Raw genomic sequence first — 25905 nt, 5'->3', positions numbered from 1 at the left:
TACACAGTTCTCTCTCTCTCTCTCTCTCTCTCTCTCTCTCTCTCTCTCTCTCACACACACACACACACACACACAGAGCAACAGTTCCTGAAATGTTGCTTCAAAGTGCCTTTTTAAAGCCTATTTGATTATTAAGCTATTACAGCATAAATTAAAGCTATTTTGAGCATATTAGCAGAAATGTTCTGATTCTATACATCTGATTTATTGGAATGCAATAATTTTATAAATATAAAATACTTAATACGAATCTCATTGTATTCCTTAAAACCATCATCCTTACTCAGAACTAGTACTCATTCTCTGGATCTATCCAATACCAACTACATGGCTTTAGGATGCTGTATATCTAACTAGATACTTCCATAAAATACAATAGTAAATAATTCAGCATGGATTACAAGATTTTGTGATCATAAGTCAATGTCTGTAATACACTTAAATAGTGACTAAGACAGGATGAGCACTTGATTCATAAATGATGAGTGTTGGTGATAAGGCTGGTGGTAGCAAGAACAGTAATGATGCTGATGGTAAGGTGATAGCACTAATAAGATTGATAGTGGAGATGGTGATGTAGATAATGGTGATGATGGTGACATGGATATGGCGATGGTGACTATGTGGATGGCAGTGATAGTTGTCCCAGTGAGTACATTGGTGGAGGTGACAATGGATATTCTCATGACTGTGACTGTTAGGACAATTGGTTCTCTAGGAAAACAATCATATTACCTTGAAATATTTTATTTTAATTTCTTTTCCAAAAGTCTCTGATCGTGTAAATAGAATCTTCAGAATCTCCAGAATAATATCAGAAACAGTGATAGTTGAAGTCAACATTTGATATCTGATGGTGACGGATAGGATAACAATGTTTCAACATGAGGAATTGCTTTGGCTTATGGTCTGAGATTCCCATTATCCTGATAAGGAAAGAATCATCGGTGATTTTATTTTTCAAGCTACGGTGTGCATTGGAACTTGCCACCTCTGTGGTAGTAATTTAATATGGTCCATCCAGTTTTTCGTGTGTGTGCATCAGCTCGCTGGGTACTTCGTCCAGTTTGTAAACTCTGCAATGTCTGTGAAAATTATCCTCTGCCCCTTTTTAACTTAGCTCATTTTTCTTGCATAAGCAATTTTGGGGCAGACTCTCTAACACATAAACTGCCTGAGCTCTATATAATAAATTAATATCTCCCTTCCTCTCTATTTTGGAAATAAGTGTGTTATGTATGTTTCTACCTGTGAATATACACTACTGGCCCTAAGGGGGACCCCAAAAGTCACTGGGCAGGAAGAATTACAAGTACGAATTCTTACCTTGAATAAGAAATAGTTTTTCAAGCAGAGAAAGATGGAATTTTTTCATAATGTAGATTAAAATTTTGCCTGCTTAGTTAGGCTGATTTTTTTTTTAAATTTCCTTCCTAATTTTATTAAGTCGGATGAGGAACATGTACTTTTATTGAGTCTTGTTATTACTGCCTGAACTTATCTCAAAGTAATGAATTACACAGAAAATTGTTGATTAAAATGGATTTTTTAAAAGTGAAATATTGATGAGGACAACTAAAAAAGAAGACACCTTTCCCCTCTTAAATATTCATACGTCATCTAACATACTGCCCCTCTAACTTTTTGGAAAAGTAGTGTTTTTCCTATTTTCATGGGGAGAAAAGATTTTATAGGACTCAGCAATCCGCGCAATTTATGAGCCTGCCGTGTTAGAAGCTAGACTACAGCATAAGAGACCTGTATAACTTCCAGAGACACAGATGTGTCCACCTCAGCAAGTGTGAGGAGACTTGAGGCACATTCATCTTTAAGTTGAACATTATTTTTACATTAAACAAAGAAAGGGACATTTCTTGACATTTTTTATCCTCTTAAATTAAACAAGGTCCCACAAGAATTTGCCCACTTTAGTTGTATGTCCCTGTGAACCTGTCACTACAATTATAATTATAAATTTCTTGAAATAATGAAGGAGTTGAGTCAGGGACAGAACATGACAGAAGTAATCTATACAACCTCTTTGGCTTGCACTGGGAGTCCAGAAGCAAGGGAGGTGCTATCAGCTTTCCCGCAGGTTTCTTATTCTTGTGATGCCCCAATCCTTTCTTTCTGACTGTCCCTGTTGGTCATCCTGTTACATGTGAACTGGTTTGTCTTTCCCTCTGAGCTCACTGATCACAGCTTCCTGCTGAAAATTAATGGCAATTGTCCAGTGTTGCTTTCAGAGGCTGTATGAAATCAAGCAACTTGTCCAAACTGTCAATCCCCTCAGCAGGGATTGGCCCCTGGTGTTTCACACTCAACAATAAACAAACCACCAGACAGTGTATTTGAAGGAGAGTGATTGACACTAGAGAATGCTTCCTAGATTTCTTTGACTATCTTTGTGTACCTAGAAGGCCTCCTGCTTATTGATGCAATACCGGCAAATTTGGTTTATGGATGAAGGGCCAAAGCCATTGCAAATGACTTTATCTGAGAGCAAGGAAAAGTCAGAGAGCTAAGCCTTCAAAATTCAAGAAAAACAAAGGGTATAGATTAAAACTAATTCCCACCCTGCATAGTAGAAACAGAATGTTTAGGATATGCCTCCAAATGTAGTCTTTGACATACCGCTCCCCTGGCTATCATGGCATTTGGTTCCAGCTGTATGGCAACTATACACTGTGCTGCATTTCAGTAATGCCCTGACTGATTTATTGAAGGCTATATTATGCCTGTCACTCAAAAATTATTTTCTGACTAAATGAACAAATGCATTGTTTTATGTAATTGAATTAATGTATAGAAAATACATTAGCGACTACCCAATTTCAAGGTCACTATGATTATAGGTATATAAGAGTAATTTACCACAATTGCTTTATGACTTACTGTGGAAAATTATCAAACAAATGCCAATGAAGAAGAATGAATAATGCTGTGGTTCTTTTTTTTTTTCTACAGATGTGCTGGACCAGGTCTTCAAGGATGTGAACCACCAATTGGGTATGTTCAATGATGTTGGATCTGATAGACCTTTTGGATCTAAGACCAGAAGCCATCTCTGATTTCCCTCTCACCTTCCAGTTTCTTCCAAATCCTCTGGGCCAGCCACAGGTCTCAGGTTCCGCCTTCTTGATCTGGGTCTGCTTTGTTGGTCAGTGGACAGCATATGTGATGGACAGCGCTAGTGCCAGCTTCACAGAAGGCTGACACTATGGACCAGACCTATCTATGTATCTGTTTCTGCAAATACAGCTGCTTTACATAAGGCTCAGCACTTCTCAAAGCCTCCTCTTTTCCTCTCAGTATCCCAAGGGGTCATGTCACAAACACGATGTGAAGGACATTTTTGTCAAATGAAAAGATCTAACTTAAGGACATTTTCTATTTTCTTTCTTCTTGAAACATGTTGCCCAGCAAAGCAAATAAATTTCCCTCATCATTTTGTTTCTAATCAGTTCCTACTATTGACTGAAATGCTGCCCCAAGGAACATTAAATTATGTAATTATGTATGAATTTCCGTTCAGAGTCGTCGTGCAACAGTGGTATCAAGCAGCCAGCATGCAGTGCAGAACTGAGATTGTCTACAAAATACCTGCTTGATCCTTAGGCTTATATCCCAGTTATAGGCGTGTCTACAAAACTCCCTTCTCTCACCATCTCTGCCTTAACTTCATCCTGTGGTAGCTGATCTCTTCTGTCATCAACTAAAATAGCAAAATAAAGTAAAGCCTGTCTCAGGCCTGGAACCCTTCTGAATCCTGTCTCCCCTCTGAGTTTCCAAGGACACTTCTCCAGCAATGACCCCTGTCTTCCTAGGCAGCCTCCAGGACTTGCTTAAATGGTTTTCTGAATAATCCCCACCTTTAAAACAGTCAGAGACCATGCTTCGCAAGCATTTCTTTATTAACAGTTTTCTTTTTGTACATCATTTATTATTAATATTTTTAAGAAAGACGTTTTGTTTTATTTTTTATTATTCTGATCACTTTTCTTTTATTGGATATTTTCTTTATTTACATTTCAAATGTTATCCCCTTTCCAGGTCTCCCCTTCAGAAACACCCTACCCCATCCCTCCTCCCTTACCTCTATGAGGGTTCTCCCCCACCCACCCACCCATTCCTGCCTCTCTGCCTTGGCAATCCACTACACAGAGGCATTGAAGACCCTCAGGCCCAAGGCCCACTCCTCACACTGATGTCCAGTAAGACCATCCTCTGCCACATATGCAGCCAGAGCCATGGATCACTTCATGTGTACTCTTTGGTTGATGGTCCAGTCCTCGGGAGCTCTGGGGGGATCTGAGCAGTTGGCACTGTTGCTCCCTTCATGGGACTGCAAACTCCCTCAGCTCCTTCAGTGCCTCCCCAACTCATCCATCGGAGACTTCGGTCCAAAGGTTGGCTGTGAGCTTCTGCCTCTGTATTCGTCAGGCAGTGGCAGAGCCTCTCAGGAGACTGCCATACCAGGCTGCCATTCTTTTCTAAACCACCTGCGTTTGGTACTGTGGCTTCTCAATACATGCTCTGAAACAAATCATCCCTCATATATTCCAATGAGCACTTTTAAAACTTTGAAAACTCATTAATTTTATTAGTAGGGGGTTGTTCTGTAGCGCAGGAGATGACTTGTACTCTCTAAGAAGGAAATGTTGAAAGCACCATTTCATGATGTACAGTTGATTCAATTAAGACAGGTCTGTGAGGACTTTGGTACCTTATCTATATGTAAATAGTGCTGATACTGAATCTTTGCTATTCATTAACATGTTCTCCTGAAAAGAAGAATAAATCTAACAGAAACTCTAATGGAGGCAGATTCTTAAGGATAATAGCTGTCAGCCTAGGAGGACCACACCACCATAAAAGAAATAAAATATAATCCTTAAAGGTTCCAAATTCAGAATTAGTAATATTAATTCAGATACTCCTTAGTGAAATTGAAGACATGACTTCTGATTTTTCATATTTCTGAAATTAGACTTGACCTTGGTGAGACAGCAAGTTAATGAATTCCTGGGGTTTAAGGATACCATGGGGCAACAGTCACAGCAATGGTGATGCTTTTTATATCTAAATCCTATCGGGTTTTGCTTCCATTGAGTTCATTGATTCACATTGGGATCCCATTAAAAGTAGGAGACCCTGTCAGGGTCTCAGTGTGCCTGGAAGGTCTCCCAATATGGCTATGGGAAAATACCTGACAATTTTTTTCATTTGCATGTATGTTCTCCTAGAAAGAATGAAATTCAAGTTCATATAAAAAGTAGGATTTACTTATACTAAAGTTCCCTACACCTAAGGTTCAGGTGACATGATGGCACAGAGGGTACAGTCTGTAAGAGCCAAAGGACCAGGATGTCTGTTCTTAATGTCTGCTCAAAAATATAGTCTGAACATCACCTGCACAATGGCAGTACTGGAAATCTCAAAAAAAAAAAAAAACAAAAAAACCACCCCTAGATGAAAAGCTACAGGCTTTTCTTTGTCTGCTAAGAGGGGGAGAATCAATTTTCTCCAGAGACAAGCCGCTGATAAGTTATCCAATTTCGTTTGATCAGCCCTAAACATATACGGACACGGACAGGATTGACAGATTGATAGCTGTCAGCAATACTAAACAGACAGAGCCAGTTGTATACATTTACAACTTGGGGCATGAAGGGAGTTTGTGGTGGAGTGAGGAGAATAGTAATGATGTAAATACAGTACTCATGTATGAAATTCTCAAAAAATAAACATTAAAAAGTGGTATTCTTTTCTTAAAATGCTTTCTGAATTTTATATTAATATTTTCTTTATCAAAAGACTATAAAAATAATTATAATACTGAGAGAAGTTGAGTTGAGGCCTCAGTTGTCTTTAATTCTGAAAAGGAAACTGACTTCTGGCAGAGATGCTAAAAAATGTTGGAAACCTTGCCTTGGAACTTAGCGGCCAGTACATTCCCCTATATAAGCCACACATATCCCAATTTCTGAGATAATTTTAAATGTTATCACTGTAGTAAGAGGTACAGGACACGTGTAAAATGCCCATATTACCTTCTCTTGTCTCTTATTCCAGGCCAAAGATCCCATCTATTGCCACTGGGATCGTGGGTGGCCTCCTCTTCATAGTGGTGGTGGCCCTTGGGATCGGCCTGTTCATGCGAAGGCGTCACATTGTCCGAAAGCGTACCCTGCGCCGCCTGCTTCAGGAGAGAGAGGTGAGCAACGAGGCCTGGTTGCCTCTGGATCAATAACATCCTCATTACCACCAACTGCTGCCCAGGAGGAAAAAAAAAAAAAACCTTCCTTTGAGAATTTGTAATGTTGAATTTTATATATTCGAGATTGTTGTAGCTTTCCATCAGTATAACAAATACCCATGAAAATTCATGTTTGAAGAACAAAAGTATGTTTGACTCATGGTTTTAAGAGGTTCTGGGTTAGCAACATTGTTTTGTGCTTTGGACAGGAGTGCATGCTGGAGCTCATTAACTCACCTCATGCCAGGGAGATGGAGCTAGTGAGACAATCTCCCTTCTAGGTAACTTGTCCCCAGTCACCTAAAAGCCTCCTTGAAGTCCCAGTCTCATAAAGGCCCCATTACTACCTAATGTCATCATTCATGATCCATTTTTAACACATGGGCCTTTGGAAGACACTTGCCCAAACCATAGCACATACATAATTGTCATTATTATTTATATGTTATGGTGGAAGAATCAAAAAATTTCCAATTATACACAATTAGTTATTTGGAAATCTCCATTCAACAAAGCATGTGTTTTTACTCAGTGTCTTTTGAAATACAAAGCTTAGTGGTGGCCTACTGAGGGGTAGCTCCTGGTCGTGTTCCTAGGAAAAGAGTCACAAAGAGAGAGATTGAAATTTTATGGTGGCTGCTCCTTTATGACATCTCTATGGCATGGGTCTTAGGCTTCACAGCCCTTAGCACAGCACCTGTGTCTGGCATTGCGTTATGAAGCCTTTGCCCCTCATAAGCCTGGAGGCATTATGAGATCCAGAGATGGCCCAAATGGTTATGGTATAACATTTTTCTTGCTACTGTACTTCAATTAAAACTGATTGACAAAACAGAAATGAAAAATACAGTCCTCAAGTGTAGCTGTTGTGTTAAACACCTATATTAGAGGATCTGTGTTACTAATGCATATTAGTTATGTACTAAGTACATACTAAGTAATATATATTACTAAGTAATGTATATTACTAAAAACAGATGTCCACTGCTCCTTTTGAACACACTGCTCCTTTGAACATAGCATGGCCCCATGCTGTTAGTTGCTGGACACTCTTGCTCTGAATGACTCAACTCTACCTCACATATTGTGGAATATGGTGCTAGCTTCTCAGGTCTGCTCCCTTCTTCACAGCTCGTGGAGCCTCTTACACCCAGCGGAGAAGCTCCGAACCAAGCGCTCTTGAGGATATTAAAGGAAACAGAATTCAAAAAGATCAAAGTTCTGGGTTCGGGAGCATTTGGCACAGTGTATAAGGTAACATTCCTGGAGACAGGTCTGCACTAGGCTTCTGGGAACCAGTGTTTGCTGTGCTCTTCTGTGTGGGTAAATCAGATTCGAAGTAATTTGATTTTTATCAACATCTACCTGTTTAATTGAAGGTGTAGGAATTAGTGTCCCCCCAGGCTATTGGAAGGGATTTATTTTTTGTTATCACTGTGAAATCAAAAACATTTTCATAGACCGCGATAAAGGCATAGACTGGAAGCGTGTGCAACGGGTAGAGACATATAGGGGCTACTTTTCTTGAACTGTTAGAATAAATCATGGAATGAGCATTTCAATCTTCTTTTCTAGATCCATTTTTTTTATAAAGTCTGATTCCAGTTTAAATTATTAATGAGCCACACTGCATTTATAACTAGCTGTGTTGGTTACATCTCTATTGCTGTAATAAAACCATAACCAAGGCAACTTACAGTAGACTTTATCTTAGCTTACAATTCTGGAGGGTTAGAGTCCATAATGGCAGGGGAGCATGACATCAGGCTGCAGGCCCAGTGGCAAGAGCAGGAAAATGAGAACTCCCGTCTTCACATGCAAGCACAACGCAGTAAGAATGAACAAAAATGGTGTGAAACTTCTAATTTCATAGCACTCTTGTAGTGATGTACTTGCTTATGCAACAGTCTCCACCTACACTTCTCCAAACAGTGCTACAAACTAGGAACTAAGTATTCAATATCCAAGGCCATGGTGGACAGTTCTCGTTCAAACCATTACACCAGCTAAAGCACACTTTTTTTTTTTGCCGCGTTCTTACTATGTAGCCCAAACTGATTTTAAACTCAACATCTTTTGATAGTGTCTCAGGGGCTGTGATTATTGGTGTGGGGCATTAATACCCTTGGGAGGTCTATATGATTGTTTTAAATAATTGGAATACAATTGCATCACTTTCTCTCCTCCAATTTCGTCCTCTTTCCCTCCCAGGCATCTTTCCCCCATCCTTTCCCATGACTCCCACTCTTAAGTTAAGAGCTCCTTTTTATTTATGATTATCAAACATACATATAAGTATATCTGCGTATACATATGCACAAATATATAAATACAACCTATAGTGTCTATTTTTGTTGTTTGTGTGTATATGATTTCAGGGCTGATTTCTCTGCACTGGACAATCAATAAGGGGGCTCATCTCTGGGAGAAGCTAATTCTCCTCTGTGCAGTCATTAGTAGCTATAGTTTTCCCCACCTAGGGTAGGATCTCATGAAATTTCCCTCTTCCGTCTTAGCATACCGTTGATTTTGCAATGTTCTCAACTTGTTAATGCAGCCATGTCTAGGAAAACCATTTCACAGCAGACTTTCTGGTATTTTGGCTCTTAACAATATTTCTGGCACCTCCTCTGGAAAATTGGCAGTTGATCTCTGCATTTTGTCCAGTTGTGGTTTTCTGTGATAGTCTCCATTTGCTGTAAAGAGAGGCTTCTCTGATATGGAATGGCATTTGTTTGTTTCGATCCAAAACATTATTCAGATTCTTAGAGCTTGATAGCTAAGAGCCTCTGAGATATAAAAAGTCCCAGCACTGTTGGCTGTGTAATGCAGAGCCCTTGAGGACGAGGACTGGGGTCCTTAATAAAAATGCAGCCAGCTCCCAAAGCAACATGTTTTAGGTTAACGTCAGCCCTCTTTTTAATCTCAGGGTCTCTGGATCCCAGAAGGTGAAAAAGTGAAAATCCCTGTGGCCATCAAGGAGTTAAGAGAAGCCACATCTCCAAAAGCCAACAAGGAAATCCTTGACGTGAGTTTCCTTTTATGTCTCCTTAAGCACGACTTCATAGAATCAATCTTGCTTCCTTAGTTCACGTTTTAATTCATTTTGGATGCGTTAATAAATTATACCCAATAGTGTGGTTTTGAGCACTGCTTATAAGGTAATAACATAAGGAAAGTTTAGAAGATCCTGAGCGATAACTATGTTCCAGAAAAGAAGCTGGAGATCTGCTTTTGGGGACCTTAGATGAGGAAAGAGTAAAATCATAAAAGTCAAGTGCACCCTTCATCTCAGAAACCACCGAATCTGACACCTGCATCACAGTGCTCTGCTCTAAGCTTTTCCCATCACTGTATCATAAACAATCAGTTTTACCTCTTTTTATCCTTCTTAATATAGAAAGAACAGTTCTCTCCAAGACTTACTGTATTTCTGAACCCCAAAGAATCAAAGCTCAGTGTTAATATATTTTCCCCATGGCCACTCTTGATGCTAACATCTTAGCATGTGTTACCACAGTGGCTGTGGGAGGCACCCACAACACAGGTTTTACAAATGAGGGGATGGAGGCATAAAGTAAGTCATTCTGGTTTCTATGACTGGGGTCTGAGAGCATCACAATATCTCAAATGAGCATTCATTTTGCTTTGCTCTATTAGCTGTCTTTGCAAATAAAAAAAAAAGCTTGCTTTTATGAAAGATGCCATACACCAACAATGTGAAGCCTACTAGACTACTATCTTACCTTCTAAGCCTCTCCCAACTAATTTAAATATCACCTACCCCCCCACCCCCACCCCATGTTGCTGATTGATTCTTTCTGGAGCATTTAGGAGGTTCTACAAGAGCATCTTTTTACTTTGAATTCTACTGAATTTCCCTCTATTTTTCCTAACTTTCTTAGCCCTTGATAGGACTGAACAGAAATACAAAGAAGGTAATGCAAAGAGAGTGTCTTGGAACTGGATAGAGCTCACTTCAGTATCTGCCAGGGCTTCTGATAAGATGTTGAAAACCACACCTATCCTGAGACAGAAAGTTGAAGAAAGGCAGAGAATGCTCAGGGGAGCTCCACATTGCACATTGCTAATGAGAGAAAAATTCATGAATGCAATGTCACAGAAAATCATGTGTGCTGGCAATACACTTGTCAAGCAAAATTATCTTTGATTTCAGAATTTACAAATCAGTGCCAAGTCTTATTAACATAACCAAGGACAAGCAGCCAGGGGCCTGGGAAGCTGGTTTACTTACAGTATCTCAATTATATTTGTTAAAAAGAAAATCATATAGTCAATCTTACTTCCTTAGTTCATGTTTTAATTCATTCTGGTTGTGACAGAATTATTCTTGGTAACAAGTTACACCCAATAATGTGGATTTGAGCACTGTTTACAAGTTAATAACATAAGGACATACTGTTCTGAATGATAACTATGTTACAGAAAAGAAGCTGAAGATCTGCTTTTGGGGACCTTGGAGGAGGAACAAGTAAAGGCATAAAAGTCAAGTGCACCCCTCATCTGAAGGCCCCCGTTCTGCTCTTTTTTTTTGGTCTCTTTCTCTTTCCATTGCTCCTCCCTGACTTTTCATTCTTGTTACCTCTGGTCTTTTCCTTGTGGATCAACGGTTGTGGCTGTACCAGCTAGGTGACAATGGCCTTCTGGGTTGCTTACCAAGAGTAAGGGTCTGTCAGACATACAGTGCATCCTTCAGCACAGGGCCATGTGCTTTCTGTTGCTGGAAGGCTCAGAGGGAGGCAGGAGCATGAAGGAACCAGTTTCTGCTGAAGGAAGCAAAGCCTGTGTTTCTAAGACCAGTTTCAACAGGGCACTCAGTAGCACATCAATCAACATTGCCACAAGAACATCCCTCAGTGAGCTGCTTCTTAAACACTGGCATGAATTTGTAAATAGTTCCAGAAAGCCCACACTTTGTGGTCTAGCTCCCCTGACATGGATTTTAGTAACTTAATTAACTGGTTAAGACTTTTAAATTTCATAGGTTCCTACTTTTCATTTTTCTTAAAAGTGTGTGTGTGTGTGTGTGTGTGTGTGTGTGTGTCTGTGTGTGTACACTCATGAGCTCATATACATCTGTACATGACAGGAGAGTGCCCTGAGATGGATGTTCCACAGCACATGTGTGGAGATCAGAGGATGACTTTGTGCCGTTGCTTCTGTCCTTATATATCTGTGTAGGCTGTAGGCTCCAGGGGTCATACCTGAGCTCTCAGCCTTCCATAGCAAACACTATCACACGGCAAATCATCTCATTGGCCCTCTTACTGTTCATTTTTAAGATTTATGACTTTAAAACTCTCAAAAAATTTAGCATCTCCTGGGATCCTTTGCCCCCATTCATAAAACAACTAATCCAGAAATGAGTAAGACAGCAAAGAAGGACTCAAATTTCCTTTTAGCAATAGTGACAAACAGTGGCCTTTCAGGGTCACTAAAGCCTTGGGGACAAACCAGCCTCCAGTGAGACTGGGACGGAAGCCATCCGGGTCTCCCTTATGAGTATTGCCTGCTTGTAGCTGGTTCAAAGACTGTTGTGGGATACCAAGCATATTTGCTACGCACCTTCCCAACTTCCAAAATAAACAGAGAAGAACAAAGCTCACTTTAACTTTTGCACACGACTACACAACACTCCCATTGTACTGGGTGTGGGCAGGAAGTGACAACCCAGTTCTGTTTGTCTATCATATATTAGTAGGACCAACTGGCAGGGCTCCAGGCTCTGTGTGGCCTGACACCCACGGCCCCGGCTCTGTTCCTGTCCCAGGAATCATCAGCCTATGGCAGTTAAGCTGCTCTCTGCTTCAGTTTGCAGATGTTTCTCTCCCCCTCTAAAATGAATACAATATGTGCCCAAATCTCAAACACATCTCGAGAAAACAGGCAGAGCCAGAGGATTTCTTTGCTGTTATGATTGTACAGCTTCCTAGACCCAGAGGAGAGATGTGATCTGTGCTTTGCTGGCAATCCCACGGCCTAATAACTTTCCCATATACTTTCCAGTTTAAATTTAGGCCAAGCAATGGAAAGAAAATGCAAAACAGATTTATATACTGCAGCATATGTGAGTGAGTGAGTGAGTGGGGGTATGTGTGGGTGTAGGAGTATGTATGTGAGTGTGTGTGCGTAAGAATGTGTGAACGTGTGAACGTATATGAGCATCTCGAATGCGTGTGTATCCATTTCAGAGGTTGGAACTGGTACATGGAAAGTGCTTCTCTGGTTGATCTTCGAAGAGGTTTTATGTGCCGGTTTCTTGACCAAAATTTCTTGCCACTGTTCACAATTCAGTCTGGATCAAGCCTTCCATATTGGAAAGGGGGAGCTTCCTCTAGAACACCTGCTGACTCCGATCTCTCCTGCAAAACAAGGTCTTTACAGTACCAATGACCCATGCTCACTTCTGATGAAGTGAGAAAGCCATCCACTGTCTAGGATATACTGGGATCCAAACATGGATCCCATAAAGTACTATCACCATTAATAACCTTGATATGTAGGGAGGAGGATCTTCTCAAGGAAGATAGTAGCATTTCCTAAACTCTGAAATATCACAGTGATTCAGCTGTCTTTTTTTTTTTTCATCAAAGCTTTTGCCAATGAAAAATTCCATGTGGGTCTTTTCCTCTTAAATGAAACACCCCAAAAGAGTCTACCTCCCACAGTATATTAGCATTTAATAGGCTTGAATAACCTGACACTTGTATACAGAGTACATACTTTTAAACCAAAAAAAAAAAAGGTAATTTTATTTTACCCGGAAAGGGAACTGTGTGCTTCTCTCATCAGCCAAGAAATAGCTGTGCTACATCTGCTGTCCTTACCTTGTAGGAAGCCTATGTGATGGCCAGTGTGGACAACCCTCATGTATGCCGCCTGCTGGGTATCTGTCTGACCTCCACTGTCCAACTCATTACACAGCTCATGCCCTATGGTTGCCTCCTGGACTATGTCCGAGAACACAAGGACAACATTGGCTCCCAGTACCTACTCAACTGGTGTGTGCAGATTGCAAAGGTAAGCACATTGGGAGGTCTGCCCACTGGTGTACCCCAAGAGCCAATGGCAGGTTTCAGGAGCAGAATCAATGTTTCCATATAGTACAGAGTACTTTGATATGTTGTTCTCCGCCCTGGTCTTCCAGGGGTGACAGTGATCATTGGTAAGAACACTAAGAAAAGCAGCAAGAGTGATATAGGAGAAATGAAGAAGATCTATTAGTTTCTCCATTCTGGGTACCTGAGTTCACCGAGAAGATATATATGTATGTTTGCATTCAGGATATGTAATTTTCCTTATTTTAAATTCCATTCAGTTTCGTGGCTTGAGCACTGAACCAATGGCCACATATTTCATGTTGAAATTCTAGCCATTTCACATGAACAAGTTTTCTCCATATGTGGTACACAGCAATGCTGGATTTTGTCTTTGTTTCTCTAGAGTCCTTTTTTTGGTGAACACTGTGATAATTTCTGGGACAGGGTAGATGATTTCTTCAGTTAGTACTTAGTAGAAAGGTCAGCTAAACAGAGTGGGGCCAGACGAAGGTGGATTAAGGAGATGGCAGTGGTGTGGACATGTGGCCAGGATAAGGACCAGCATCAAGCCTGGCGTACATATCTAAAGAGGCCACTGGTTGGGCAACTTCAGTGTCCCCAATCACAGGCATATTGCTGACCCGGAGAGTGGCTGAGGGATCGCACACCCCCTCCACTCACAGAGCTCGGGATGAGCACAGAGCAACAGATCAAGTATTTAACTATCCATAGGCCTCTTAAGGACTCAGCCTTTCATCTCAAATGTCCCCCATCACAGTCTCAGCCCTGCATCATACTTTGGCACCAAACTTGGAAAGTTTGGCTTATTTTCTGACTGTAAGGGTACATTTTCACATGGTTGAATTTAAGGAATTTGTGGTAAAGCCTGATGTTTGTTCCCATCCTCTTTAGACAGTTGAGTAAGATGTTGAAGGATGTGTAAGGGACCACAGGAGCATAGAAAATCGGGCTTCCAGCTCTGGACCAGTTCTTAGCACGTACAAACCCTGGTCATGGTGGCAGTTGCTCCTGGCATGTAGCAGGATATTTTGAACTCGTCTCACCCATCTCTAACAGAGACACAAGCGCATGTATATATAATACAACAAGAACAACTTTTTGAGAGCTGTGGCATAGGATGAGGCCTGCTTGGTATGATACTCTGGGCCATGCTGGAAAAGGAACAGCCCACTCCCCAGTGATCCAAACCACAAAATGTCCTTTATATGGCTATACCATCTGAGATGCTTCAGTCGCAACCTGGAAAGTTGTGACCACTCCATCAACTCCAGCTAGTATGGCCATGTGTGCTGGCCTCTGCTTATTGTCCAGTCTTGATGCTTTGCATAGAATATAGGAGTTAAATTATGAGTGTTAGACAGTAGTCTGAGAACAGGATCATGTGTGCCCCAGTTGCTATGGATTCCTGTTGCTGCTAAATGTATATTGCTTATATGTAATTGTTTTCGGATACTACCATGAAAAAGCCCTACAGATTTGGTGTCTCCTCACTATGAAAGCTATCTCTTCATAATTCTGGAGGTCAGCAGTCCAACCTCAGAGTGTTCAAGGGGCACTGGCTTTAAAGGTTCTTGGGAGACCCATTGCTCGCCCCTCAGCCTCTGGTGTCCCCAGAACTCCTTAGCTTCTATCAGCATTGCTGAGTCCATACTTCTTTATTCATCTGACTTTTCCCGTCTCCATCAGTCACTGGGCTGGAAAATACTAAGACAGCAGGTTTTAAATATCCTCACCCCAAAGAGATGAGGTTACAGCTATGCTACTTAGCTTGTCTTAGTTTCTACATATCAGGAACACATACAAAAACCAAGGTCTGTCCCATAAATACATATAAAAAAGAGATCTCAATCATTGGGCTTAGAGTCCATCCAAAATCTAGGTAGTTGTATCTTAACCTGTAAGTAATCAGATTTTTATAATCTCATTTCCAAATAGAATTTCATTCTGCAGTTCCAAATAGATACGAAAATTTGGGGCACTATTTGACCTGCTTCAGTAGCTGACTTCTAGCTAACCCAGAACAGCTATATACTAGATATAGGATGGTATCTGAAGGCTTATCCACGTCCTCACTCCTGAACTCTGGAATTCACTTGTATTTTCTCCAACATTCCCTAAGGCAGGGCATGATGCACTCCTTTCTCAAGTTTTATTCCTCTCATTTTATTTTACTCTACTTCCTTTATTTCCACATTCTGCTCTCTGGGGATATCTAGTTCATTCTTGAGTCTGTGACCACTTTCCCCAACAGTACAGTAAGAACTAGCTGTATCCCCACACTGGAGTAGAACTACCAGAACTTTACATCCCTAGAGACAACTTCTCTTGCATGACTACTGATGCCCAGGTCACCAGAGGTTCCTGGAGATGTTGCACCTCAGCTTCCACAAAAGTGAGTCCTCTTAAGAATGGGGCATGGCTCAGTGTAGAATGCCCACATTACATGCAAGTCCCTGTATTCCATATTGGCTACACACATACACACTACACAGTCTCTTGGAGTTTTGCCCAAACCAAAATAGGCTTACTGTTTCAGTGAACTATAAGTTCAAAACTTGATTCTGGCATCCGTGAGTTGGGTAAGCTGGGCCAGCTGTTCCATCTTCTTTGACTGCTGAGAGCCCCTTGTGTTCTACCATACATCCTTTTGCATGGTAGTGGAGAGAAGAGCCAGCCTGCCACCTGCCTCAGATTTCCAGTGTACATTTGCTGCTCGTTGAGTGCTTCCTTCTTTCATTCCCTTTTCTTCTAGCTAAACAAGGTCAGAAGTGGTTAAAATCTGTCTAACTCAATGTGTTATTTTAGATCTCAATCAATTTTACTTTATTTGAAAGTAGCATCTCGTACCCCACATTTTCCTGTCCTGATTTTGAGCGCCCCCTCTCCCCTGACCTTTGCATTCACACTGGAAGTTTGAGTATCTTCTAAAACTGCCCTTCTGAAAGCATGATAGTGCCTACCATAAACAGCAATTCTGAATACATTTCTGAGGTTTGATTGTCTCTTAAGACAGTTTTCTACATAATATTAATCATAATTTCAACCTGTTACTTGTATTTTGTGCTGTTGTGTTTTGCTTAAGGTTACTTTGACTGGAAGTCTTTCCATACTTGGGACAGTTCATTCTTGGCCTGTGGTACATCTGCCTAGAAATTCACATGGAAACTTTACTGTGCCTGCCATATAGAACTAGCCAAATGGTGAAGTGTATGCCCCCAAAGGTGATAAGGAGAAAACTCTGTTCCTAGGTTAGTGGTAACATATCTCAGCATTAAACTATTTTACTTCTATAAGAGCAAAGAAAAACTTCCCAGATGTGTCTAGTGGCTCAAGACAAACTAAACTCTTGTCATTTCACAGTAGGGCTATTTTACCCCACAAATACCTTCTGTGACCCACAAAAGCATTGACCAGCATCAAAAGTTTTTGAGATATTGGAGGTTACACACTTTCTTTGTCTGAACTAAACTATCAAGAAGATCAAAAATGAAGGATGAAAGGAGGGAAGGAGGGAGATGTGAGAACGAGAAGAGATGGAGAGAGGAAGGTGCTAGTTAGGGAAGAAACCAGTATAAATTGGTAGACTGTAAGAGAATTATACTTTCTTTATCATTTATGGCCAAAAAAAAAATGGATTCTCTTTTCTACACAGAACCTTTGGTGCTCAGGGACTGAGATTCGAGAGTGCTTCAATGTGCCCCCTGCTCTTATCCACAATGGGCCAGAAAGAACTCATAAGATTCATTTGTCCTCAAAGCACACATCTCATAAATTCGCAACACAACAGTACCCATGGTGAAATGACCAATTAGTTGCTTTATTTTGAGTATTTAAAAATTTTTCCTTTTATCATTTAAAATAAAAAATATATAACTACATTTAAGTAGTACACATAAACCGATCCCTTTACAGCATGAATGGAAAAAGCAGGTTCACCAGAATCCAACAAGTATCCGGATGAGGATTGAACACCATGCACACTTGCTCACGTGTCTACTATTCTTTTTCTGCGCATGAAGCAAAAGCACACAGACATTGCCCATCTTTATCCCAGCTCCTCTCCTTCCTTGCACAGGAAAATGAGGGGGCCACTAAGCCTGGGCTTATCCTTTTCATGGTTTCTAGAGCAGGGCAGAAACCTCTCTGAACTGCAGTAGCCTCTCTGAACTTTGCCCAAGACATGTGAGATACACAGCCTTTGGGAGGTCAGTCTTCAAATGTCACTCTCCACACTCAGTCGTTTCTGGCTCTGTAACATAGCATGCCCTAAAGACCTTTGATATCCCTACGAGGCAGACGACTAGGCCAGCTTTTTAAAGCTGATGTTTCACTCTTCAAAATCACTTTTTAACCTTAGCTGTTCAAAATTCACTCTCTCTGTCCTGTAGCAACGAGACAAAAATAAATATGTTAAACTCAGTTAAGTGAAAAGAAGCAGGAAATAGAACTTCCAAGAGGCCCCATTGGGGTCAGTGCTGATATTACTGTTTAGATTTGGAGAGTTCATAAGCAATATCACAGCTCTTATCTGTCACGACCAGTTAAAATATAACCCTGTTGGGTTCTGAGATGACCTCTCGAACTGCCTTGAAAGTGTGTGGCAGAGAGAAGTGGATGGGGTTGTGTCTAGGTTCCAATAGATCTAATCTCTCGGTCCCCAGTTTACTTCATATAAGACCCTCGCTGAACTGTATACCACAGAGCATGTGCAAACTCTCTTCTGGCTTTTCCAAGCTTTATTTTTTTTCTGAAGAAACCGATGTTTATAGTAAGGCCAAGATGTTCCTTTAAAGCCCTGAGTCTGTGTGTGTGCTGAGCTGCAGGGCTCTATGGATTTATCAGACTCACACAATGACACTGCATTCTTGACACACCACCAAGCGCTAGACTTTTGTTGTTTTGATTTTGGTAGCACAAGCAGCTTTGGCCCAGTTGACAAATTTCATTCAAAGGCACCAGCAGGGGAAGTTAGGGCTAATCCCCATGGTGGCTGGAGACTGAGAGCTTGTCTGGGAAGCAGGCTGCTCTAGATTTGAACCCTTGGGTCTCTAACAAGGTGGCCTTGTAGGTACCCACCCAGAGAGACTGCTGCACTAAGTTGGTAGCTGCTGCTATCATTCAATTGCTCATTTCTTCAACAGATGCTCAAAATGTGTCTCATGAACCAAATCTATGCTGAACATTTTGTTGCTGTTTCAAACACAGTCTCAAATAGCCCAGACTGGGCTTAAATTCAACGGTATCTTTGAACTCCACATCCTCCTGGCATTACTTCTGACATGCTCTGATTACAGGTGTGCACCACCACACTCCAGTCTGTTAAACAGTTAAAGCAGCTACATAAGGTAGCTGGTAGTAGCATGCAGTTTGAAATGAACTCTCAAGTCCTCCTTATAAGCCTGATAAAACGACCTAAAACAAGAAGCTTTAGACAAAGGCAGAGGAGGAGAGTGAGTGACAGGTCCTCGGCATAGAGACCGTATGTGACTTGTCATTCTAAGCCTGTGCAACACCCACACTGTAGCTTTCAGTGTGAAGAAAGAATGTAAGACACTGTGCAGAAGAATAAAGACAGCAAGGGTAAGAAAAGGCAATGATGAAAGACAGGAGAGAAGAGAAGGGAATGGGGAGGGGAGGGAGAGGCAAGGGGAGAGGGGCAGGGAGGGAACCAGTGAGGACATCTTTCACAGGCAGGAGGCCAAGTGTTAGCCCTCCTTCCCTAGTGGGGAAAGTTCATCATATTTAATAAGTAGAAACCTTACTTTTATAAGATACAAGGGCCCCAAAGGCTACGACAGAGTTACAGCTCCATAACTCAGAGAGGTGGCATGAGGAAAGAGGCAGCCTCTCGAGCTCAACTAGACAAGAGAAAGGCCAAGAAAGTGAGTCCTATGCTTGAAGTGTTTCGTTGGCTTCTGCTCCTTCTTGGCCTTTTACTTCCAATCCCTCAGCGATTCCTAATTTGGAAGAGCTAGTCCAGTGAAGAATTTGCCAGCATCCTCTTTAGTAGACACAAGGACTCTGCACTTTTATTTCCTTGCACATGCAATTCTTCAAAAAGAAACATGTGAACTGAACAGTGTCTAAAATACGTAGTCACTTCCTGAATAAGGGAGAGTTTCTGGGAATTCATTTGGCATTAGTGTGCTAGTTACGTGTCGAGCAGTATTCCTGTATTGCTATTATGTTGTTGATTCCAATTGCAGAAGCATTATAAAACAGCCAAGGAGGTGAGAGACGATGGTGTTTTGTAAAACATATTCAATGTTCACATACTTGTAGTTTTTCAAAAGTAAACTTTAAAAAGACATTGGAAAGTAAAGCTGGGCAAAGTTTTCTTTGTTATCAGTTAGGGATTCACATTTAACAGCCCAAGGAACATGACAAAAGTATGCCTCAAATGCAACCAAGCCTCAAACGCAACCAAGCAATCCTGCTTTGCCATAGCCTCGTGAGATGTGCACTAATCCCCTTTAAATAAGGATAGAGTTGATGTATAAGACCTCATGAAGCTAAGGTAGCAAACTGTAGTTGAAGCAGAAACCTGAGGACTGCACTTGACAGTTGAGCCTTACTCTTCCTCTGGCCCCTTCTTCTTACAACTTGAGTATCTGGATGGAGAAAAGCTCTTGATCACGTGTGGTTATAGCTTCCTTCGTCTGTCTTGTCATTCATTCTGGATAATTCCTAATGTTTAAACAACTGTAAGTTGCAGTATCTGTCAAGCAAAGTACAAAGGCTAAAAATGTAGTCCCTGGTGTTGAGCAGCCTAGAGATTCTTGTGGACTTAACCTTCCATTCAGATGCATAAGCGCTACCTTACCATGACACTGGAGATCCCCAGGTTGGTTCACTCCCTCACTGAAGGCCCCAGGTTGGTTCACTCCCTCACTGAAGGGTCCTCTGTGTTTCAGGGCATGAACTATCTAGAAGACCGGCGTTTGGTGCACCGTGACTTGGCAGCCAGGAATGTACTGGTAAAGACACCACAGCATGTCAAGATCACAGACTTTGGGCTGGCCAAACTGCTAGGTGCTGAGGAGAAAGAATACCATGCAGAGGGGGGCAAAGTAAGTCCTGAGAGTAAGTCAGGAAGCATTGTCCTGACAGCCCAGACTCATCGACTCATCCCCCTATCTGTCAGCTGTGGACAGCATTTACCATAGATTCTGAATGTGGTCACAGCAGCCACCACCATGACCTGAGTCTAGTCAGGGTCATCCTCTACTTTGTAAATAGATTTCCATGGGAATAGTGAAGAGGGAGACCTGCCGAGAGGCCAAAGAGAGCCAGTTCCCATCTCCAGGTGACTATAAACAACTGTGAGTTCCACTCCCTCCTCTAGGAGGAAAACACCCCTCAAAAGAGCAGCTGGGAAATATCGCCACTAATTTAGTAACACCCTCTCTTGAGACTAATATTTAACAAGCTGTGTTGTTCTGGGAGTTCCGGTGAGTCTATGACTCACGCCAGGATTGCCAGTGAGAGTACTGGCTATCTTCCCTCTGTGTTGTTTTTAGCCCTGTCTAGGGCTCTGTCACAGCAGTGAAGGGTTCACAGCCTTGTCAGACACCCCCCAAGGTCCCCCAGCCATCCCCAGCTACAGCCCTCCTATCATGCTGACAGTGTGTCTCTAAATAGCACTCTGAACCCCATGAACTTGGTTATTGAAAACATACCCAAAGTCTGGGAGCTAGGACTGCAGGGAAATTCCACAGCCTCAGTTCATCAAAACAGTCCATTGCCCAAAATGTTCTCAGTGGCAGCTTTCATGAAGTAACTCGGGGACCCACCTGTTCTCTGGTAAATTTAAAACCCCCCCTACTAAGGGGGGGCATAGGCCTGAAGTGTGTCAGGAAGGTCACTTTATTTACCACATTAGTCGACTGTAATTACACCTAGAGTGACAGAATGTTTTAGCTGTAAGCTAATAGTCTTGCTACTTTCTCTCACATCGTCCCAAGGTGCCTATCAAGTGGATGGCTTTGGAATCAATTTTACACCGAATTTATACACACCAAAGCGATGTCTGGAGCTATGGTGAGTCAAAATTCTGACGCTAATGAATCTGTACTGAGGCTAAGCAGGCTCTTATTATTTGTTAATTGACACTCTATGCTCTGATATGCAAGTGTTACCTTGCAAGACAGTGAGCATGTCCATCTACTGAACTAAGAGAATCTGACAAAGGAAACAAAGCTTAACTACCACACCAAGTATCACTAGAGACAGCCATGAACACATGCTGCAAGAAAGGTCACGGGGGTGGAGGAGGAGGAGCCAAATATGGGTTAAGCTTCTGCCTGCAGAGGTCAAACAAACATAAGTCCCTGCTGTGAACTTGACATGAACCAAAAATGGCAAATGAGGTTTCATAGGGCAAGCATTTCTGATAGAGAATTAATGTTTTCTTATGAGATAGCCAAGACTGTTGATTCATGTGGTGTTTGATTTAGTCTCTGTGTTAAAGAGAGTAGATTGGCAAGGGTGATCCATAAGGATAACTGTGGGGAGGAAGTAAGAATGGGAAGGTAGTTACTGCTTGTTCCCAAGGAAGACCTGCCTTACCAGGGCCCAACTACAGCACAGCCATGCACAGGTGACATTCACCTTCACAGGTGACCACTCTTGCCAAGCCTAGATTGCTTGTTCTTCCCTTATCTTGAGCCTATTGTGGCCTAACCAGTAATGCCGTTGGTTCCTATATCAGGCACTTGGTCCTTGAATTTCTCCCCAGGCAATTCAGGGAAAGGTTAGAAAACATTGTGGTTATAAAGCGTAACTGTCATCTCAAAGGGAAAGGGATAGTTTATTCTGAACTAGGTAGACATGGGTGGTCATCACCAAGGAACACAAATTCAGGTTGCCCTGAACATGTTCCCTCATGGAAACAGATATGTCAGATCATATCAGCTACCAAACAAAGAGCATCAATATATCAATATATCACTATATCAAATGGCATGCAGTTTACAACCTTGCTCCGTAAGGTCCTTGTTTGCATGACTGTGTGCATAAAGGTAGCAAACTCATGCTCCACAGTTGTCCTTGTCTTTAAGGTTATAACTATCCTACTTATCAGTCAGCAATATATGCCTTACATTGAGCTAAATGGTTATTGTATAAGATCTTACTATATCCTTGAAGTTGTGCTATGAAACAGATGCTATTATCTTACTTGATATGTAAACCCAATGTATCAGTAGTCAAACCAATGGCTCCCCCTCTACAGAAACATAGGTTTTAAAATACTTACAAACAATAATAGCTAAGGATTAGGTGGTGTGTTAACCATTAACTCATGACATAATGACTTTCTTTGCCTGTTCTGTCTGCTCAGGAGTCACCGTGTGGGAACTGATGACCTTTGGGTCCAAACCTTATGATGGGATCCCTGCAAGTGAGATCTCATCCATCCTAGAGAAAGGAGAGCGCCTTCCACAGCCACCTATCTGTACTATCGATGTCTACATGATCATGGTCAAGTGTGAGTGACTGGGGTGACCATCTACCCTCCTGTCGATTGCCTGGAAGGATGCAACTGCTCTTAGACAAATAGCCCAGGCCTTCATTTCCCCGAAGAAATAGCATCGGCCTTCAAGGCAGGCACACACTTCCAGAAACATCATAAACACCTCCAGCAAGCATTCTTTAAGAATCACTTGCTTGACTCATTCTGACCTCATACTTGCCCATATTTGCAAGCAAATAAATTAAAACTGAAGTCTTTCATAAGCCATTATTCCCAGATATTCTATTATCTCAGTTGCTCAACGAATTTACAAAGTTGCATTACGTTTGAGACCTGTTGCTAGAGAGACTTAATGTTTCAAAATGCCTAACAATGAGTAACCATGGGAGTTTGATAGAATCAGTGTTTCCTCTTTGGCTTAAATCTTTCAAACAGTGGATTTATGTGAGGCCCCCTGCAGTAAAGCAGTTAATCATGTTAATGTCAACAGGAGTGTGCATTTGGATCCGTGTTATTAGTCCACACACATCCGCAAGTGTGCTCTGAAAGTAATAGTACACATGTGATAGCATTGGCATAGAAACAGCATAGGAATATGACAGAGCGGTGGTCTTAGTTTGCATTCTGCTGCTGTGATAAAACACTGACCAAAAGCAACTTGTGGAGGAAAGGCTTTATTTGGCTTACAGATTACTGTCTGTCATCAAGGGAAGCTAGGGGAAAAGCTTAAATCAGGAAGCTGGAGGCAGGAACTGAAGCAAAGATGGAAGAACTCTGCTTACTGGCTTGCACTCCCTGGTTCATTCAGCCTGCTTTCTTAGACAACAGAAAAACAGAAACTAAAGGATGGCACCAACCACAGTGGGCTGGGCTCTCCCTCGTAACACATTAATCAACAAAATGTTGCTGACAGACCAATCTACTGGAAGCATTTTTCTCAGCTAAAGTTTCCTCTTCCCAAATGACTCTAGCTCATTTCCAGTTGACAAAAAATCTAACCAGCACAGCTGCTTTAACATAAATAACAATATAACTCTGAACTTTGGACCAGAGAATTAGTCTATTTTCACTGCTTTGGTTTCAGCTGAGGAAGCTGAGGCTCAGAAAGGTTACATTATTTGTCTAAGGTCACATAGCAGTTTAGCCTAAAATAGCTTGATATCCAGTTGAAAAAATAAATCGAATCCCCAAAAGGCACAAGGATTTCAAGTGCACAGTTTATCCTCCCCATGGCTGGATCTATGTTTAGATCATGGGTAAAGCAATGCATCACTGTGACTACTAAATATATCTTTATACAGAAAGTACTAGCATTATGAGACCCTAGGTTCAATCCCCAGCACTGATAAATAATTGATTGATTGATAGACAATAGATAAATAGATAGATAGATAGATAGATAGATAGATAGATAGATACATACATACATACATACATACATACATAGATTGATAGATACATAGATATATTGATCAATGCACAGATAAATTATTAGATGGTAGATAGATAGATGATAGATAGATAGATAGATAGATAGATAGATAGATAGATAGATAGAACACAGATCCAGCCTTGTCACTTGCATGAATGGTAACTGAATGGAGAATGCAATAAGGCCTTGACGCTTCTCTAAATTTAATCTGGCTTCTAGTTTGGAAGGTTGTGGATTAGGACAAACAAAACACAGAGACATATCAAAGTCAGAGTAGATCAGTAGTGATTGCACACAGTAATACCCTGTGGTCACAGAAGATCACAATGTAAGAATGATGACTAAGGAAGGACAAATGTAAAACATTAGCATATATGTTATTGTTACTCTGACTGAAAACTGTTGTATAGGGCTGGGAATGACTGCACAAGACCCTGGGTTACAACTTCTCAGGGACTTCAAGAGCTAACCAGTGTCAGGTCATAAACCAAGGCTCTCACAAAGATTATATGCTTTCATTATTCATTTGCCTAACAAGATCACAGCATAAAATGCTTAAAGCCCTCCTTGTCATTCCTTCCAGGGTTCTAACTGCTATGCTTTGTTTCACTTCTATTTTCAGGCTGGATGATAGATGCTGATAGCCGCCCAAAGTTCCGAGAGTTGATCATTGAGTTCTCCAAAATGGCCCGAGACCCACAACGCTACCTTGTTATCCAGGTACCAGGCCAAAGTTTGTTCTTCCATGGTCAAAATTTCTCCAGTACCTCCAGATGCCACTGTGCTGGGTCAACACAGCCTGTGGGGCCTGTTCTTGTTAAGAAATCCTTTTGTGTGTTGGAGCTGCCTCCATTGTGATACAATGACTGAACTACATGGGGATAAATAGTGGCTCCCACACAACTCCAAGTCCTCACTGCATTTAAGCAGTCAAACCTGGACCCAACCTGCTCCTCATATGCAAGTGTAACCTCTTATTTTGGCTAATTAGAGCCCTATCATTGCTAAAGAGAGAAGCAAGACTTCACTGTCAACCTACATGGCTTCTCTCTCAACTCCCTGTTCACACCTGTGCCACCTTGTACAACCCATTGGCCTGGCTCTAATTCTGGAAGCATGAAAGCAAGATCATTTGTCTTTGTGGATTTAAAGCTTCAGTAAAATAATATATGAAAAGTATACTGCATAGCATTGGGTACTGGACATAAATGTTCCCATAGCTTCTTTTTCTCCTCTCTCTGAAACTGTTTTTCATGTGGAGGTTGTCAGACTCAGGAGAATTCTGTGTTTTATTACATTCCAAGTATCCATACACTGATATGGGGAAAGAGCTGTATATATGAGGACTACCACAGGGGTTATACTATAACTAAGCTGGCAAACCTGTAGGCACCCTTAATCAAGGCCTTTACTTCTATAGCCAGGAAGCAGAACAATCCCCATTGCCCTTTGTAATAGTATTAAAATCTCTGCACCAGGGGGATGAAAGAATGCATTTGCCGAGCCCTACAGACTCCAACTTTTACCGAGCCCTGATGGATGAAGAGGACATGGAAGATGTGGTTGATGCTGACGAGTACCTTATCCCACAGCAAGGCTTCTTCAGCAGCCCGTCCACATCACGGACTCCCCTCCTGAGTTCTCTGGTATGCAATCTCTC

The 25905-nt window shown here is 41.5% G+C and overlaps 1 protein-coding gene across 1 annotated transcript in view; it reads left to right on the top strand.

Annotated features, from left to right (window-relative positions):
- Egfr (epidermal growth factor receptor) overlaps positions 1 to 25905 on the top strand; it is a 160957-nt gene that overhangs the window by 130675 nt on the left and 4377 nt on the right. The window contains exons 13-23 of the mRNA XM_028778862.1: positions 2968 to 3009; positions 4991 to 5066; positions 6076 to 6217; positions 7391 to 7513; positions 9189 to 9287; positions 13115 to 13300; positions 20256 to 20411; positions 21306 to 21381; positions 22682 to 22828; positions 24868 to 24965; positions 25724 to 25891. Of these exons, the coding sequence (XP_028634695.1) occupies positions 2968 to 3009; positions 4991 to 5066; positions 6076 to 6217; positions 7391 to 7513; positions 9189 to 9287; positions 13115 to 13300; positions 20256 to 20411; positions 21306 to 21381; positions 22682 to 22828; positions 24868 to 24965; positions 25724 to 25891 (1313 nt within the window). The remainder of the gene's footprint in view (positions 1 to 2967; positions 3010 to 4990; positions 5067 to 6075; positions 6218 to 7390; positions 7514 to 9188; positions 9288 to 13114; positions 13301 to 20255; positions 20412 to 21305; positions 21382 to 22681; positions 22829 to 24867; positions 24966 to 25723; positions 25892 to 25905) is intronic.

The sequence above is a fragment of the Grammomys surdaster genome, unplaced genomic scaffold (assembly GCF_004785775.1).
Source record: "Grammomys surdaster isolate TR1022 unplaced genomic scaffold, NIH_TR_1.0 67, whole genome shotgun sequence".
NCBI classification, from domain to species: Eukaryota; Metazoa; Chordata; class Mammalia; order Rodentia; family Muridae; genus Grammomys; species Grammomys surdaster.
Note: the sequence above shows the minus strand (reverse complement) of the source record. Positions and strands in the feature narration are given on the sequence as shown.